General features: G+C 35.4%; 1 protein-coding gene across 2 annotated transcripts in view; it reads left to right on the top strand.

Moving 5' to 3' along the window:
- IL17RD (interleukin 17 receptor D) overlaps positions 1-19,553 on the top strand; it is a 51,078-nt gene that overhangs the window by 19,006 nt on the left and 12,519 nt on the right. The window contains exons 2-8 of one of the 2 annotated variants that reach the window (XM_075762023.1): positions 9,573-9,630; positions 13,266-13,391; positions 16,224-16,342; positions 16,811-16,931; positions 17,990-18,034; positions 18,133-18,284; positions 19,116-19,181. In XM_075762023.1, coding sequence (XP_075618138.1) covers positions 9,573-9,630; positions 13,266-13,391; positions 16,224-16,342; positions 16,811-16,931; positions 17,990-18,034; positions 18,133-18,284; positions 19,116-19,181 — 687 coding nt within the window. Of the gene's footprint in view, positions 1-9,572; positions 9,631-13,265; positions 13,392-16,223; positions 16,343-16,810; positions 16,932-17,989; positions 18,035-18,132; positions 18,285-19,115; positions 19,182-19,553 lie in introns of those variants that run through there. The other variant, XM_075762025.1, reaches the window with a different exon arrangement.

Raw genomic sequence — 19,553 nt, 5'->3', positions numbered from 1 at the left:
GGCTCTGAGAAGAAATTTATTTCCTAAAATTGCATACTTCAGCAGTAAGAATCTCTGCATGCTTGTCTAGGGGAGCTGGGAGTAAGAACGTGTAGCAGTGGAGGAACCAAAGCCTATGTCTTTAACACAGTTAGGAGGAAGGGCAGCATAACTGAGACTTGTTTCTAACTCTGCAGGAAGCCAGCTTATGCAGCTTGTCATTAACTTTGTGAATAGAAGAAAGGGAGGAATTCTTGATTGCTTCCTAGGGGAAGATTTATAGAGAAAGGTAACTTATTTTATTAGCATAGTTGATGTACGAGAACTTTCACTTCTAAGCAAAAAGTATTTTTAGTCATTGTGTTTGATATAATGGTCCCTCCTTTTTTACTGGTTTTGGTTTGTTGTTTGGGGGTTTTTTCCCATCCAGATTAAAGAAGTCCGATACAGTCATTATGCCAGTTAGCTCTGAAACTATAGTCATCTGCCCTTCACTTTTGATAAGGGCATTGTATAACACGGCTGTATATGTATCTTGGTATGTTTTTCTTCTTATGTCCCTCGTGATATTGAACTTAATGCCAAAGGTACCTTTGCATTGCTACTGAGTAGATGCCTATCACATTTAAAGTCCTAGCATTACATTCTCTGAGCCTTTTAAAGTTTTGCAGCTCACAAGAATGGTAACTTTGGGAAGGGATGCCTGTATCGTTTTAAAGAAAGTTGGGTTTTTGTACTTCATCTCCTGCAAAAACAAGTTTTGTGTCGGGTGTTAAAAATACTACTGGGGGAGTGGTGAAAGATTCTTTAAAGCTGAACATGGGATTTTGGCAAGCAGATAATTGATCGTTCCTGGAATTGAACCATACTGCTTACAAATTCTCAGTTTTAAAATCTTATGGATGATTACAGTTGTGTGTTGCTAAATCCCCAAGAATAGGTTTTTATGTCCAAAATAATTGCATTACTTCAAAGGGAGGGATTAAGATGGAACAGTCCCAAATCCTATCTACTTTAAAAGTTTTATGAGTTCTATGGCACTCTAATCAGTAAAGTGAAGTTATTGCTAAATTACCTTGCCTCCATATCCTCTAGAACCAAAATTTTGGTCTATTTATATGTTGGTCCTACAAACCAATGTGCATTAGTTTTCTTTATAGTCATCAGCTCCTGTGAACATGTGATACTTTCCTTAGTTGTGCCTGTACGTTTCATTCACATAAGTAAGAATTTAAATTAAGTTTCTAAGAATATGCATTTCATATTTTCCAACTGCAAAGCTCTTAAACAATTTCAGTGACTGTCAAATAATATAGAAGAAGGATTAGGACTGGGGAAAGACATTGTGTGAATACATACAAAACAAAATAGATGTACTATGTCAAATTTTTCACATTCCAGCCTTTATGTGATGTTCTGCTTTAAAGATTTCCTTGCAAGCAGCTGTTCTTATCATTTTCCAAAGTTACAAATTGGATAAACTCACCCTGTACTACAAATGAAGCATCTCCAGTCTGCTTGCTCTAAGTTTGTTTGCAGTGGAAATCTCCAACAATGCAGTAGTTTCAGATTTGAATTTTTTAGGTAGAACAGTTATGAATAAAGCAGTTAATCCACATTTGATGACAGTTTCCCTCAGAGTTGTTAGGGAGTTTTTGTGTGCATTCTGTCATTAGATTGAGAAACAAAGAGAAAAAAAACCCAACACTCTGAAATAGTCATAATTGTGAATTGTGTCTGAAGCTTAAAACTGAACCTACAAAGTCAATCCTTGTTGCTTTTACAGATTTTCTGTTTCTTTGGATGAAACCTGGGAGCAAACAAAGAGCACGTGCTAGGAGTTTCCAATTTGAAAAGTAGGAATCTGGCAGCAGAACATTATTAGTGAACCATTTATGATTTTGGAAATAAGATTCTTTAGTTGTTCTCCAGGTGCCACTGCATACGCTCAACTTTAAAGCAAAAAAATTTCTTTTGGGATCTGACTGTCTAAAAAATACTGATTTAGAAGAAGCAGCAAAGCTTTATGCACATGAAATCTTGAAAGATACAATTAATCTACTTGCTGTGTAGCTCTGAAGTATTGTTCTCCTTGGTTTTCTTTTATTCCCTGATGTTCTCTGCTCTGAAAGCCACATCATTTCTTAATGTGGTAAGCAAAATGAATGAAAGAACATACCTATATATTTTATATACATAGTAATATAAATAATATATATCCATTGTTCTCTCCTGCTTCTCTGTCACCTTTTAAAACCTTTTCTTGATTGTATTCTAACTCTGTTTGAACGTCTTTGGGAGAGAAAGACTGTCCCGCTCAACTTATGGCTCTGCATGTTTACACATTAAGTGGAGAATCAATTAAATGAATGAAAATATATTGTTTAATTGTTTCCTAGACAGGTTAGTTTAGAAGTGCTCCGATAGGCATAAGCTAAAATTCAGCTTTGGATGTTAAGCAGTAAGCATGCATAGCAGGCTTCATTAACTTCTCCATTATTTCAGATATGAGTTATTCTATGTATTGTTTATACCACAAGTCAGTGCTGCTCAAACTAATTTGTCTTGGGTCCCTCTAGAAACAACTTTACCATTTGCACCCTCCTTCCTTCCTTCCCAGTCCCAATCACCATTCGTGCACCTGTCTTGGCATTGCTTTTATTCCCCCTCCCCTTCCCAAACACCTCGTCTTTTCTCCCAACTCTTCTGCCAGGGGTCACGTCCCACAGTTAAGAGAACACTGGTTTAACTGCAGACTTTTGGCTTTTGTCCAGGTATCCTTAGACTAGCACATTTTAGTCATGTTTGTGGGAAATAGGCATTGTTTGAAAATATTTCTTCTGTTGATTTTTTGGGATCTTTTTTGTTTGTTGTTTTTTTTTTTTTTAGAAGGCTTTTAATTCACTAAACATTATTCACACAACAAAGTTCGAAAAAATTAAGTGTGACAGGGCCAACTATAGAAAGCTTCTTAGGCAAACTTGCAAATTGCATGAGAGAAATAAGAGCTGGTACCCTTTTTCTGCCATGCTTTGCTGCATTGAATTCCTGGGCTTAACTCAGAGATTTAAGATTTTCACGGTAGGCGGCAAACAGTAGAGATTAAACTTGCTTCTATTGTTAAATTGTGGCTTTAAGAACTATTCTTTAAAGTAAACCAGTTGACATACATTCAGTGAACAGCTGCATGGAGCCATGTTGTATATTGAAGACTCATGCTGTAAATACTTTTGTAGTATTTCTTCCTTAAAATGATTTCTTACCTCTCTGTCAAACTGACTAATGTGTAAGGTTACCTTCCACATTGCCTTTTTTAAACAGAAGCCAAAATAGTCTGGAATGAGGCACAGTGAAAAGGCATCTCTACTGTATTTTTTTAATGTCTTGAATTTTTTTTTAGATAGGATACACTGCAATTAGTGATCTTCAATCAGCATGTTTCACCTCAAAAATCCAAAAAGACCCCCATGAAGCTAGCTGGTGTATGAGTACACATGAGTAGGTTTAGGGACCACCTCATCCTCTAACGGAATTTAAGGCAGCAGCTGTTGAATTCAATATCCTTTCATGATAGGAAGAACTTGAGAAAACTGTATCTAGTTGAAACAGCAGAAGAATTTGTTCAGACAAAATGTGATTACCTATGCGTGAAGTCAACCATAAAACCATGATAATGTCATGATTTTGTGAAAAATGAGATATTTAATGATCACAAAAGGCCAGGACAATTCTTACACAAATAAACTATGAGTTCCTTATGTTTGGTTTAGGAAAATAAGTATTACACATTAGTCTTAAAAGAAAGTTTAATTTCCCAGATTTTTATGTAAAGTAGCTTTTTTGTTGTTGTTGTACCTGTATTATAACTCACTGTAGATGTCTGGGCCATCTATACAGTCCTGGGTTTGAATTTTTTACCTCTTAGAGGGTTTTGACAGTTGGTTAAGTTAGCACATTTTTTAAAAAAAGGCTAGTATTGGATGCTTTGTAATGTTTTTTCCAAGTCACAGGGCTTAAATTGGGGTAAAAAGCTGGGAGATGGAGAAGGAATATGCTAAACATGAACATGTCTGACGGTTTTAAACAAAGGGAGGTGTATTATGCCTGCCTCTGGTCACCAGGCATCTGCTCCCTGGAAGGCTGAGCTGTGCTGAGAAAGTCAAAGCATTAAGTATGTTTGCATGAAACAGGGGTTCTTCCAGGCAACCTGATACTCTATATGAAAGGGACAGTTGTGTACAGGTAATGTACTAACATCTGGAGATCGACCGTTGAATTCTCACAAGTAACATGGAAGGAAAATTGGGATCTTTGAACATGATAGGCTGTTCTTGACAAGGATGTGTTGGGGAAGAACCAGCTAACCAGTTTGTATAGCACGAGGATAATCAGGGGTTGGATGGAGCGTGAAGTTCCTTCATGCTCAGAAATGATGGTTTTCTTTCCCCCTCAAATACATAGTTTATAACTGAAGTAAAACAACGCTTTACCTTTTGTATCTCAGACCAAATTCAAGGTGCAAATGGCATGAAGACACACTCAGTTACTCTGCAGCTGAACTTAACATGCAGTGACTTTAAAGATGCAGTGAAACAGTAAATAACAACAGACCCAATGAAAATCTGGTAATTTCTTGTAAATCATTATGTTGCTCACATAAGAAGAAACACAAAAGATGCCAATTTATTAAAAGAAGTTAAAAATGTTTTGCAGAATCTAGGTCCCTGTTTTAAATATGAAATAGGCACTGAGAAGCCTATTGCTCCTTGAATTCACTTGTAATAAAACTTACTTCTCCAGTGTCGCTGACATGTTTTTGCAAGTGTTATTCCCATAATTAGTGCATACAGTGCATATATATGTTTATATGCAAATCAGAACAAAATTTATGGTTGTAATTGTTACACCAAGGATATAGTAATAATAGTACAAACCCATCCACTCAGGGTTTAGAATTAATTCTGCAGTCAATGAGGTACACAAAAGTTATATATCAAACATTAGCATGGATTATATATTTTGTTGTGTTCTGTTGGAAGCAGTCCAAAATGCAGGCATATAAATAGTACAGATAATTCATCTTTTACTGATGACTGTACAAATTGAAAATATTTTAACTTGGTTGAAAGCACCGAGCAGGCTTTAAAATGAAAAGAACAGATGTCAAATATAAAGCTTTTAGTTTACTGAGCAATGAGTATGATAAACATTGATTATTCATCTTGATGTTAGGAGTTCAAAAACAATTGTCCCTTCAGTTTGCCTCATGGGAGCATGAAATTAGGACCGTGTGTGCATTGATTACCAACACATGAAAGATGAATCATGATTACTGTTTTGGTCTGGTGCACAAGCTATGCTTGAGGGGTAGTGATTTCCTACCTCCTTTACCAGATCTCTGTAATTAGTGCTAGCATCTATCTCTGTTTCCTAGTATTGATGTTAAAGTGGCTGCCTGACAGTGCCTATTCACATGCATAAATTACCTTTATGGAATGAAAGAGTGTTTACTCAACAGAAGCCGAATGTTGGAATATAAATCAATATTATTTGTAAAAATGGTTATTCATAGGACAATTCTGAAATCACCAATGCCATCTCTTGCAGGAATTGTCAAATATAGAAAATAGATGTTACTTTCAAATATGAAACACTGTATGTTCTAGATTTAAAAGGAAGAAGGAAAAGTTCAACAATAAAAATTAAGCAGGTTTTTTTATTCCTTTCCATTGTATTTAATTTATGCCTCTGGTGGTAGACATTAGTTAAATTTAACTTTTCTTGGAGGCACAGTTAGTTCCTGTGGTTAAAACTTCATTTAAGCTTTATTTCTGGAAATATAACCTTAACTTTGTTTCTCTCTGGCCTAATAATAGGTAGAAAGAGTTGTCGTAAGCCCATTTCATTAATAAATTGTTACCATAAATGATGGGTAGGTGTTAGAAAAATATGAACAAACAAAAATACAGGGTAACTTCATGTAATAGTCTTTGCCTCTTTATTAATACCTATGCTCTTTCATGTTAAAAGATGGATACTTAAATAAAATGAAATGCCTGCACATGCCTTGAACTTCCAAAGGAGTTGTTCATTCCTCAGGAGATGATGTGTTTTAGTGTTGTTCAGATTTAAGATATCTTAGGATCTTAACCGTAACTATTCAAGCTGTTCATGTGGATTGAGGAACAGATCCAACATTGATCTCTGGGATTTGAGGGATGTGACGTGATGGAAATTCTTTCTGGCTTGCTTGCCCAATAGAGATGCAGGATTTGGATCTTAGCTTATCATGTTTTCTATGGAGCACTGTGCTTTGAGCTCACATAATGTGAGATTTAATGTTGTTGTGGGTAACACCCCTCACCCCCTCTTTTTGACAAATGAGATTTTGTAATTTAATCTGTGTGCATTTCAACTTTGAAATTTCAACTGTTTAAAGATCAGTGGTCTATAGTTCTCCATAAAAGATGTTTTGGCTGTTTTCTTTCCTATGTATTCCTTGTCAGTCAGTGTGTATAGAAGTATGTGGAGCAAAGAGATTTTGTAAACAAAGCTCCAGGCAACGGAAACATGCTTTCTAGTAAAGTTCAGAATAAATTGAAAGCTGCATGTAAATTCAAGAAATGTTAGTCGTTAATTAACTAAGAATGTAGAGCCCTGAGGCCATAGCATTAGTATTTATAGTTTTCAAGTAAGATGCTCTAAACAAGTTGTCCTAGCTATAAGCCATGTTAAATAAAACAATTACTTTATGCCTTAAAAATAAGGGAATGCTTCCTGGAATAATGTATTTTTAAAATCACAAGTACTTGGAGGATTAATACCAAAGTTTTAGCACGATGAAATTGTCTGACTGGCTTATGCGTTTTAACTTACAACTAATATGATAATTACATAGTTCAACACTTTAAGGTCACTCTAATTCTCTCACAAATTACTGCAGCTGTTTTGCACCATGTATACACTTGGGAGCAAATTTTTACAACCAGTAAGCCTCATGTGCTGCTTAAGTTCAGCAGAATTTGGCTTATGGTTATATTTACTTTTTGCTTCTACTTTGTTAATGATAGTGTTATATTGATTTATACTTCTACTGTTACCTATTTTGCGATGTCACTGTAATCCCAGTGGAAATGCAGTTAAAGGTGCCATGAAAAGCATTGTTATATTTTTTTTTAAATACAGGATATAAAAGATCCTATCTAATGAATTAAAATGCTTCAGCTAATTTTCTGTGTGGTTTGAAATTTATGTCTCTCAAAACTTCAGCTCTAGGACACAAAAGGAAGACAGGTCACAAATAATTTGATGGTTTATCTGCCTTTGTTTATAAATATGAAAAGTCAGCAGTTTCTTTTTTGTCATTTTTTTTAATCAAACACATAATGTCTTTGTTTTGCTGTAGTAGTAAGTTAAATGACATGTTACGTAGTTTAAGAGAAACAGAAAATGAGTCAGAACAGAACAGGTATTAATAGAAAAGTTAAGACTGAAAAAAAATAAATTATGCCTTCCTGTTTCAGGAAACCTTTTTGTATAACAGCTTGTTTAATGCCAAACTAAATCAAAGTTAAACAAATGAAAAGCCACTGAAGAAAGTGAGATTACAAATTTCACTTCTAACAATACTATCAAGATCTGATCTGCTTTCATCCTTCATGTAGTGTTTTAGTCTTTTTTTTTTTAAAGGCAACTTAACTCATACCTTGTTTTTCTTTCTGAACAGCTGTGTCTGACTACTAAGTGACACACAGTGAATGTTTACGTGTGACCCTGACAACATTTAATTACTGTTGGAGTCCTTTTATGCTATTAATTTCTGCTCTTTACATTGTAGCAGTACATTCAGATACAATTCTATGTAAATGGATAGTATTTCTTTAAAAGATAATGGTAAGCATATTATTTGCCTTTCAGGGAATGATGTTACTCCATAAGAATCAGTGTTCCAGTTTTCAACTTTGTGTCTAGTAAGGGTGAAGGTGATGCTACATTTCGTGTTTCAAAAACAATGTTAGTGCTTTCTGAAGAGTAAGGTATTGCATCTCTGAAATCCAAAGTTCTTTTCTGTCAGTATGGAAGAGACACCAGACTCCTCAGCCTGCCTATGTGTCTGGATTCCTCCCTGGGAGAGCAGTGGAATAGTTCTCCAGTTGTCCTCAGTTTCTGTGACACTCAGCAAGGATGGCAGTATCTGCTTTAATAGTATTTGATAATAGAAAAAGGGTGTCTGATGTAGCAGAATGGGTTTCTACAATATGCACCTCTACTGGACAACTTACGGGTATATTTATCTGAATTATTCCAGTTGGAAATCCACTGCTTCATTTGTTCTTCTTTAACTGTTTTTTGATTTTAGCCAGTATTCAATGGGAAGATTGAAATTTAAATTCTCCGTCAGTGTTTTTGTCTATAATTGGGGCCTCTATATGGGGGGTGTCTCTCACATTTAAAAAAATACAACAGAAAAGTAATCCAGTGCATAGCCACATAAGACTCAAAGCACATGAAAAGATAAATTCCACAAGAATTACATCAGGGACAGAAACATAAATTACATATAAATATATCTGTATAAATACTTTAATGAAGGATAGATGTGGGTGCATATCTAGACACTGGACATTGATACTCTCCCTGTAGTAAGTTTCTCCCATATACAATTCAGGCACACTGATGAACCAGACCATAGGTTTTATGTCTTCGCTTATCATACCTCAGTTTATGTTAAGCTTTGAGTTCTCTGTAGTTCTTGTGAGCATTGAATAATGTTAGACTTAAGAAAAAAGGATGACTTGATTACAGATGAATTCTGAGTGTGCTGAAAATTTGGTAGGTTAGTTCGCCCAAGTGACAAATAGGTAATAGAGTCCTCCAGGCACCTCTTCTGAGGTAGTTAATGAGGATTGTCTGGGAGGTGATGAGTGCTCTTTAATCAGTTCTTCTACTGTTTTGCTCCTACCTTTAATTTCTTTCCTGAAAAAGACCTTCACCAAGAAAATAGAGCTAAAGTCCTATGACTACAGTGCTTAGCAGTGACATTCCTTCTTCTCTCTGAACTTCTGATACTCTTTTTCATGACTGTGGAATTGAGATCAGGTTTTTCAGACTGACATTCTTTCTTCCCTTCTCTTGCACTGTGTTTGCCCTGAGAACCCCGTTTGATTTGTCATTAAATCTCAATTAAAGGTGTGGGTTTTGTATAGGCACAAGTAACCTAGATGGTGAAAGTTGAGGACATCACATAACTTTCTTTCAAAAATAAGCTTCTAGGATTCACATCTACTGTGCAAGTCATACTACTTAACTCACAATTTCATGTCTTTGTGCAAATATTATATTCAGACTTTCATTTCTCTTTGTTTTCACTTTGAGTGTTGTATCTGGAAGGTTGATGTCAGGTGAGCGCATGCAGGTGTATGCAATCTGTTCTGTCATTGCCTGTGTTCAGATTGATGGATCGTGTGCCCAAGCAGAAAGAAAAAAACTCATTAACTTGATCATCCTCCACCAAACTGTTTACAAAATAAAAATCTAACTAAGTTCAAAGTAACTTGCTTTATTCAAATTATTTTCTTGATATTTCTCTACAGGGGCTGTCATCAGTCACCAGGAACAATGGACTGCTCAATATCACCTTTAAATATGACAGTAAGTTGAAAATTTGTACTATATTAAAAAAAATCAAGGACTCCATCACAGTTGTCAGTGTATAGCAACATATCTCTTAAAAATGGCTCTAAGAATAGCATGAGCTCTTCACTATTGTCATAATTTTAAGTCTGGATTTGTTTCATCTGGGTCTGGTGTAGCTTCTCCTTGCTGTATTTCACTGATAATAAAATGATCCAGTAATTTGTAGTAGTTTCACTTTTAGATTGGCCTACATCAGCTGCCCAGTATTTGGCTGGAAAATTATACACAATTATCTTACTCTGTGAAAGAATGTAGTCATTGAAAGGTTCACTACACACAAAGTCATAGGAAAGGATTATTTCAAGCTTTATACATCTTTTCTCTTGATACAGGGAATATATTAAAAATGTGTCTTTGCAAGGATTAATATTGAGTATGAAGATGAATAGCATCTCTTCGTTTAGTTGAAGTAGTTGGAACTTTTCATGAGCTACAGTGTTAAAGGACCAGGTTAGTCAAAAAGTGCTGTCTACATTTTCAGTGAAGACAGATAGTTTTAGAACTGTAGCAGATGTGGTCTGTTTTGCAGCTAAATTAAGAAGAAAGTAATCTCTATCATAATAACAGTAATAAGCAGGTTGCAGCAATAATACTTCAAACCTCTTGAAATGTCTGCTAAATGGCTGTATCTTATTGTTTTAATTTTTAAAAAGGTTTTGTCATCCGTGTTGTCTAGTCAGTGAACTGTGATGGGAATTTATCCTTATTTGGGCAGTTAGTGGCCATCATCAAGATAAACTCAATGTCCTATCAAGGGAAAGTTGTAATTAACAGCAGTAATGTTTGTATTAATGCCAGTGCAAGTCACAGGTTGGGGTTTTTTGCCTACCCAAAGAAATTACCTCAGATACATGCTCTCAGTGGTGAAATTTTACCCATATTCAGTATCAGGAAACCTAAGAATAGTCCTTTTGCTTCATTCTGATCCTTCTTTTGTTCCTCTATTTTTATGTTAATTTCTGAATTTGCAATCCTTCACTGTGATTTTTTTTTAACATTAATTTGATGTTAATATTTAAAATGAGCAAAATTTAAGTATGTCAGATTGTAGAAGAGGTAAGTGGTTGCTACAAAAGTTATGGGTTTTTTATCCACATAAACAGGCAGACCTTATTGCTCTCTACAGCTACCTGAAAGGAGGTTGTAATGAGCTGTCTCTTCTTCCAAGTAACAAGTGATAGGATAAGAAGAAATGGCCTCAAGTTGTGCTGGGGAGGTTTAGATTGGATATTAGGAAAAAAAATCTTCACCAAAAGGATTGTCAAGGATTGGACCATGCTGCCTAGGGAAGTGGTTGAGTCACCATCCCTGTAAGTTTTTAAAAGGCACATAGATGTGGTGCTTAGGGACACAGTTTAGTGGTGGACTTGACAGTGCTGGGTTAACGGTTGGACTTGATGATCTCAAAGGTCTTTTCCAAACTAAACACTTCTATGATTCTATAAAGAAAAACAGGAAATAATATCAGTCAGAACAGAGATCCCCACATTTAGTTAACACAATAGAGTCTGTTTAAGTTGCAGTATCTGTCATGTTTTTCCCATTAATTCTGGCACCAGGAACTGTGTTTAACCAATGACAAGTGTTAATTCAAAATTCTGCTGGCACTGCATGCTTCCTGGACAAAGAAGTTATTTGAGTTCTGCAGTATTAGGAAAACTGTTCCCTGATAGCAAGGCTAAAGAGTTCATATTCACAATAAGTATGTATTTCCATATTATAAGCCAGCACAAAAGAGAATTTGGCTTGCTGGCTGTGATTTAAAAGCTTTTATTTTGCCACACAGCAACTCTAGTCAGCTGTGTTTTATGTTGTTAAATTAGTTGGTTAGATTATTCATTCCAATGAAAAACAAATGTTTGTGTGTTTTAGTATTTCACTTGTATTCAAGTAAAAGGAGTGATTTCCTGAAAAGTGCAGTTTTTCCCTGCTGTTTTTCTTCCTAAGTCTGTCGTTCTTTAAAAATCTAAATCAGTGACTCACAGTCAAACTTCAGACATTTGTGCTACGTTCCATTTTGGCAAATTGTCATTTGACCATAAAATTTTAGTAACCAGGATCCAAAATCTAGGGCTTGCTATTAATTAGTTCCAGACTTAGCAAAAAAACTGTTACTTCAAACTTTCCATTGGAAGAGATACTCTATTCTCCTAAGAGGAAGTTCATGCTGTCATTGAGTTCACTCGTAGCCACAGAATTCTACAAACAGCAGAGTAAGTACCAATTGCCCAGCTTTTGTAAAAGGCAATGCTGTACAAACTGGTCTATTCTTATTTATGTGTGGCAGTTACATAAAAGACTCCTTACTGTTGTTATTCATAGTAAAAAGGCATTTTCTAAAACTGCTTTTTGGTTAATAATTCTTCTTTCCCAGCCTTTAAAATCACATGTCTGAATTAAATTTGAATTTCCTGCATTGACTTATCATAATACTTGATTTTTCATGTTTCTCTACAAACTCTATATAGGCAAATACATAGCATATAGATTATCTCAGGTTTTTAGAATTAATCATCAGTCAATAATGTACAGTCTACTGGTCAACTCTTTCTGGATTTTATTGGCTTCACTAGTTCAAAAGCAGAATGTTTGTGCATACGCATCTTCATGCATACTGTGCTCCGGAACTATTGAATTCTCTGGCCGCTACTTCTCTTCCTGCCACAAAATATGAGCATAAACATTGTAAGGCTTTAAAAGTAATAAAACTTGGAGTAATTTGTTTTCTTGTTTTGAATGCAGAATGAAAGGGTTGAGTCCAACAACAAAGTCAGGAATATTTTTCTTACATCTTATTTTCTTAATGAAAGCTGAGGTTTTCTATAATCCCATGTTTGCAGAGCTGTAACTTTAGGGAATACACTGTATTTTGTGAGGATAAGGCAAAACCAGTTCTGACTGGATCCAATGGCAGGAAAATGGTCTATGGGGATGTGGCTACTGAACGGGTGACAGAGATGAGATGGATTTAGGCAGTAGGTTCTTTGTGGTCAGGATCAAGCAGTATCGTGGTTAAAAAGCACTTCTTGAGCACCAGTTCTAAAGCTTCATGTTGTTCGTTGTTCTCATGTGCCGGATCACTGACTGACATTCTCTTGCTCTAAGCACTGTACATGCACAAAATTAATGTCAGTCCTCATATTCTTTTGCAGAAAAATTATTCTCTTTTGGTTGTCCCAACATGTGTCATTTTCACTCTTACTGTCGTAGGCTACACTGGAATTATAAACTGGTAATCTCCTTTGGAGTCCTGTGAATTAGGGTTTTGCAACTGGTGAAAGTGGTTGTGCTCAATGATTTGTAAAGTTTTGTGGTTTTCAGTGTCTTGAGACAAAAGCTTCATCTAAATTTACTACACAGTACTTATTTTTATAGAATAAATAGTGCACGTGTACTTTTTCTTTGCTCAATCTTGAAGACATATTAGGAAATTAACTTATTTACATGGAAAGATGTGGGTCATGTTGGAAATGGTTACTTGAATAGATCTTTAGGTGCTGTTGGCAGATTATGATTTACTTGCTCTGGTGTGGCACAAGAAGGTCAGCTAAAATGTTTTTCTTGAAGTGTTTATTTCTCCATATTTTTAGACTGCACGCCTTATCTGAATTCGGTGGGAAAACATGTGATTGGAGATGTGCAGAATATAACGATCAGTCAGTACGCATGTTATGAACAGGTTGCAGTGACAATACTTTGGACAGCAAATGCCATTGGTAAGTAGTAGAGAGAAACGGACTAATTCGTCATGTCTTTGGTAATAACTTCTTGCTGATCAGTATGAAGTGAAATAATTAAATTACACTTGGAATCATTGAAGCAAACTGTTTAAGAAGAAAGAAATTCTTAACAGCTTTGCAAAGCTGCTATTTTTACTAGCTCACTTGAAATACCCTTAAAACTAGAATGCTCTCTGCAGCCATATGCTGCTTTTTGCTATTCCAGTTTGTTGAATTTTTCCTGCTCCTCAGAACTGTGCAAAGCCCTGATTTCATTCTCTGTCCCAAGGCATTGGTGCATTTCAGTGGCGTTGACTGAGTTTAATTGCCAATACGCTTAAAGATTCTTTAGCATGCAGATTGTCTTACAAGTGGAAAACATTTGATCATAGCTATACAGACTTCAATATGTTTCTGTGTGAGGTCTTGTCACCAAGAATATTCTTCAATCACTTAAATGTCACTGGAAGTAAGTACCTTGTTGCCCACTAGAGCTGTAGTCTCCGAAGTGGGGGGTGTGCAAAGTGATCCACTAGGGTGTGTGAAGAAAATTTTAGGATGTCTGTTTACATATTTTTTAAATCTTGAAAAGAAAATCTAAGCTTTACTAATATTTAATACACAGATTGACAGTGGCACCAGACGTTCATGTTTCACATGTGGTACACAAGGTATCCTGAATTTCCTAGCCTAGTTTAAAAATCTTCCAAATGCAGAGTTTCAGTGGGTTTTGAACCCATTTGTTAAAAGTATAAAAATGCAACATGTTGTGATTAGTTTGCAAGAACAACTGACATCAGGAAAGATAGAAATTTACTAGCCAAGTTTCAAGAAAAAAACCCAAACAACTGGGTGTTTGTGCTCAAAAATTTTTTTGATAGGAGATAGGATTTGGAGACCACTGCACTACAGTGCATTCTCTCTATACCGACACCTGCTCATCATTTCTTTTTCTTCAGACTAATCAAGGTTCTCAATAGAGTAACGTAATATGAACCCTTTTTTTTTTTTTTGTCAGCGGTGTTTAGCAAATGGAAGACGTGAAGTTTCCTTCTTGAATGTTTTTAATACTTCATTAAAGAAGTTTTAACTACAAAGGTGCCTTTCCATATCAATTAAATAATTATAACTAGAGTTAAATATAATACAGTTTTCAAAATTAAAACAGAAATTTGTTTATTTTATGTTCTTTTCCTCATACAGCAGAGTTTCAACTTGATATTTTATGGTTCATACTCCCTCAAAAAGACTTAATATCAGGTTTTTCTTATGACTTAGTAAGAACTGGAAGTTCCCATTTATGTAGTAGGATTGTATCCTAAATTATGAGATATGGCTAATAATGCAAATGTGTGTATATTAAACTTGATATAAATTTTTTAGCCTAGACTTGTATTTATTAAATTAAACATTTTAGATAATAAAAATTGTCGTCTTTTTTGGTATTAAATCATGCTGTCATATTTTCTTGATAACAAAAACCCCTGATTAATTTCTGGGGTTTAAAAGAGTATATGAAAATTACACTTAATTCTGCAAAACTGTGCAGTTGAAAGCATTTGGTAATCTTCGGCTGCAGCCTGGATGAATCAAATCTCTATGGGAAACAAAGCTTGGTGTTTTCTTGTAACGATCAGAGGTTAATCCTTCGGAAAGTGTGAGGATAGAACTGCCGTTGAAACATCTCGGGTGACACAGAGACTGGACACTTTCTCTTTCATGGTCTTCATGTAAGGATAAACAGTGGTTTTGTTCCATGGAATATTAAGAACACATTGGGCAATTAATGGTCTTTGTCTTCTATAAGATTATAAAACATTAAAAAATCCAACAAAACAAAACCATGAAAACTAGTGAAACAGAGGAGGTCCATGGAAAATCATACATTTGGGATTTTTATTTTACTTTTATTTGACAGGCATAGCATAAAGTCAAATTAATCCATTTTGATTTAGGTAGCAATTAGCTTACAAAGGCTGTGACTGTGTCTTTGATAAATACGTATTCTGCCCTACATAATGCTGTTGAAAAGTTGTAATTAGATGGAGCAGTGGTACTTAGTCTTGAAAAACTGTGCAGTGACGGATACCTGAGCCACGAAACTATCACGGTGTAAGACTGTGGCATTGTCCTGTGAGAGTCACGTCACCATGGCTCAGTTTAGTCATGTCATGAAGTTATTCCATGGTGAGAACATTGCAAAGAATTGTAAAGACACTGTGCCGAGAGTTTGTTGTGTTAGAGTAACTTGAAAGAAATGGGTGTAGTTCTGGCATCAGTTATAAATAACTGAAAGCATTCACTCAGTGGAATAAATTCCATTCCATTTAAGTCAAGCTTTCTGTTATCTCATACTATACTAGAACTAAAGAAGTTGTAACAACCACTGTCACTTTAATCTGGTAGCCTCAGAAATGATAGAGAGATGTTGTAAAGGGGCATTTCTATAATTTGCTAGCAAAATGTTATATTTTGTTGCTAATAATGGAAATACAAAGTTACTGTAAAGCATTCCTGAGGGTGATGAAGGTAATGATAACTTATATTGCAGTGATAATTTGGAAGCCCCAGCTGAGATGTGGGCCCCTCTGCTCTAAGCATTACACAAGTATGTAGTAATTGCAGCCTTTGCCAAAGTTTGAATTCTAAATAGGCAAGATAGAAAATGTGGGAAGAACTGACAACAACAGGTATTAAAACACAAACATATTTCATATGAATGGGCAGTTTTATTTTTAAAGACAAATTAAATATATTCAAATTACATAAAATACCACATTATGCATTTTGAAATGTTGTTCTTCTATTTAAATGCCCTGCTGTTTGCAGGGATTGAGTACCTGAAAGGATTTCGAGTAATACTTGAGGAGTTAAAATCAGAGGGAAGACAATGTCAGCAGATGGTTTTAAAAGATCCAAAGCAGCTCAGCCTCAGTTTTAAACGAACAGTAAGTGCTTTGTTTCAAGAAAAGTTTCATTGTTGCTTGATGGTGTGAGTAGTCTTGGAAGTGTTTATATGCTGCATATAAATCTAAATATGTCTCTGTCTAAATATGTCTCTATCTAAATATATACACAATGTGCTGTTTACTAGGATGCAGGTTGCTTCCTAAAAGTATTATTCTTTAACTTATGATCGTTCTTGGTCTAGAGACATTTAGTCCCCTTCTATAGCAGCTTTCCTGAAGCTGGAAACTGTCATTTGGGTGACTCTGGAGTGCTGGTGCACAGCTGTAATAGTCCACATCCAACTCCATATTGAGATTCCTCATGTCAATGTGTAATGGATGGGTCAATAAAGGATTCTTACTGTATTAATTTCTGCTTGTGTTTGCAAAACTGTGGGCTTGTTTTGAAAGATACTTTCAGTTACAATAGTTGATTGTAAAATACGTTGCAATCTTGTCTTTTTGTAGGGAACGGAATCCCAGCCCTTTGTCAATCTGAAGTTTGAAACAGATTACTTTGTAAAGATTGTTCCTTTTCCTTCAATTAAAAATGAAAGTAATTATCACCCATTTTTCTTCCGAACTAGACGTAAGTATTGAATGCAATGTAGTATTGCATATCATCTCTTCACCAATGGGTGGGTGCACCCCCTCATGCCCCTTCCCCCTGCCCCCTGCCTTTTAGTTTTCTCAACAAAGAAATGAATGTAGTAGGTGATGACGTTAGATGAGTCTGGGTTAAGATAGTTACTGACATAGTCTTTGAAGGAAGATCAGGGTGTTAAGCAGAAAGCATTTGGATGCCATAGATAAATCTGTGGTGTATGACAATACGTGTTAGGCAGCAACCAGAAGAAAAGTCCCAGGCAGGCCTGAGATGATCTCAGGTTTGCCTACAGCAGGATTGCTCCTGTGGTTCTCAGGAACATTTGACTCATGAAGATGATTTGCTCCTCCTCCTCTCTGGACATTGTGTAGAAGCTCAGATTGTTTTTGGTTTTGAGATCAGTTTCAGAAATGGACATCTAGAGATAGCTATAGATGAGTACATATAAAATTAGATAGCAACAAATCAAGCTGAATTTCTCAAAATTACTTGGCAACTCTCATTGGAGTTAGAAAGAAGGAACTTGAATACGCTCCTCAGCGCTTAAATAGTATGATGAGAAAGTCCAAGTACCCTTTGAGATGAAATGTTGATATTTGTCCCACTTACGCTTTTTTTGCACTACAAAACTTTTAAAAAATATTTTCGAGTCTATCTGTTGATGCAGAGTGCAGTAACATTTGTCTTTGTCATAGTACTCAGCGTACTTATTTACTCTGAGTAAATGTATTTAAGGCTAGTTTCAACTTCCTCTCATGCTGTGCTGTGCCTGGTGCTATCCCTTTTATCTCACTCAGGAATGCTATTTTCAAATTAATGAACCTGTGTTTCTCACATAAAGATGAGAAGGGACTTGAAATCATAACGAAGAAGCTAAGTTTGCAAAATATATTTACTCCAGGCATATTAGAGACTGGAAAAGAAATGAGGGTATTGTCTTCAAAATGATGAACTCCCTTGTTTTGCCCTCCTTCTTCTACTTAAATAGCATAGCATTTTGATACTGTATCATTAATAATTTTTGTGTATATTATTTGCAGCATGTGAATTGTTGCTACAGCCAGAAAACCTTGTCTGCAAACCTTGTAAGTAAAATGTAATACTTTATCTATATTCATCTTATAAAAAGTTACTGTACTTGAAGAGTCACTTTTTTCCAATTCATTAATATCTCCTCTGACAGACTGGAAGCCAAGGAATCTGAATGTTACCCAGCAGGGTTTTAACATGCAAGTGTCCTTTGATCATGCACCTCACAACTTTGGGTTTAGATACTACTTTCTTCACTACAAACTTAAGCATGAAGGGCCATTTAGGCAAAAGGCCTGCAAACAGGTACGTCGCTGACTTTTATAATTCTTAAAAGCACAAAACCTATTAACATTAGATATTCTAAGGTTTTATAGAAATCTTAGAAACTTAATATAATATAAAATATTATATATGAATACACTCAGTTTTACATTTTTTAAACTGCTTGGTACTATTTATGTAAATAATAATTGTCTTGTGATAGCACTCATCAGTCAAAATCAGGCTTGAGGGCTCCATTGGGGCTGGATAGTGTAAGCGAATGGGAAGAATCTGTTCTTTCTCTCTCAGACCCTACAACTCATTAATACTTCAAACTGCAGTTTTATTATGTTTGTTATACATATTGTTTCCTACTTTTAAATTTCATCTTCACACCAAATGTGACCACTTTACCCATCTGAGGTGGTATCACAAGATAGCTCTCATTTCGGTATGTGCCTGGAATTATGCTCTCTGTGACTTTGTACAGCTATGTGCCGAAATCTTATTATGGGAGCCGCAATTTGCTGTATTATTTTCCCTAACTTTGATTAGTATTCAATGGCAAGTTTGTTCTCACTGGTCAGCCTTTCATCCTAAGTCTCTGAAAGCTAGGGAGCTTCAGGACATAATGCAGAGTTTATGTATTAGACCAAACTTTTAAGAGTTTTTTATATAATTAATCATATTTTAGTACTGCAGGTAGAGGATTATAGTCCTTGTGTATTTGAATGGAGAGACTTAATTTTGCTGGTTTTAAGGTGTCCTAATACAAGAGAGCACTGTATATAGCTAAATAAATGTAAACGTATTTTTTATTAGGTTTTAAAAGTATGTGAATGGCTTGCAAAGTGTTCTCTTTCTTTGATGTAGGAGCAAAACACAGATACTACAAGTTGTGTTCTTCAGAATGTATCTCCAGGGGATTATATAATTGAGGTAATATTTATAAATAGTCATTTGTACAACAGCTAAATGAATAAGTTAATGGAAGTATTAACTCAAAATATTTCAAGTCACTGTTTTGTAAGCTTGGACTTCAGGCATCCCTACTGTATTACCTTAGTCAAGTAAAATTGTTTAGACAGATCATTCTTTACCTTTCCATAGCTTTGCTTCCCAAGGTGCATAGCAGTTTCACCTATGCCTTCGAGTAAAGTTGTGGGCCTGCATAATTCTTGGACCTTTTTTTTAAAAAAAAAAAAAAATTGGAATTCTGTAGTTTGGTCAATTTTTACTGTACTTAAAAGATGGGTATTTCTCTTGATGACGACAGTATGTGAACTCTGAAAGTTAATGTTACAACATTAT

Source organism: Balearica regulorum, chromosome 10 (assembly GCF_011004875.1).
Source record: "Balearica regulorum gibbericeps isolate bBalReg1 chromosome 10, bBalReg1.pri, whole genome shotgun sequence".
Classification (NCBI taxonomy): Eukaryota; Metazoa; Chordata; class Aves; order Gruiformes; family Gruidae; genus Balearica; species Balearica regulorum.
The sequence above is the reverse complement of the archived record's forward strand: the minus strand, read 5'-3'. Positions and strand labels throughout refer to the sequence as shown.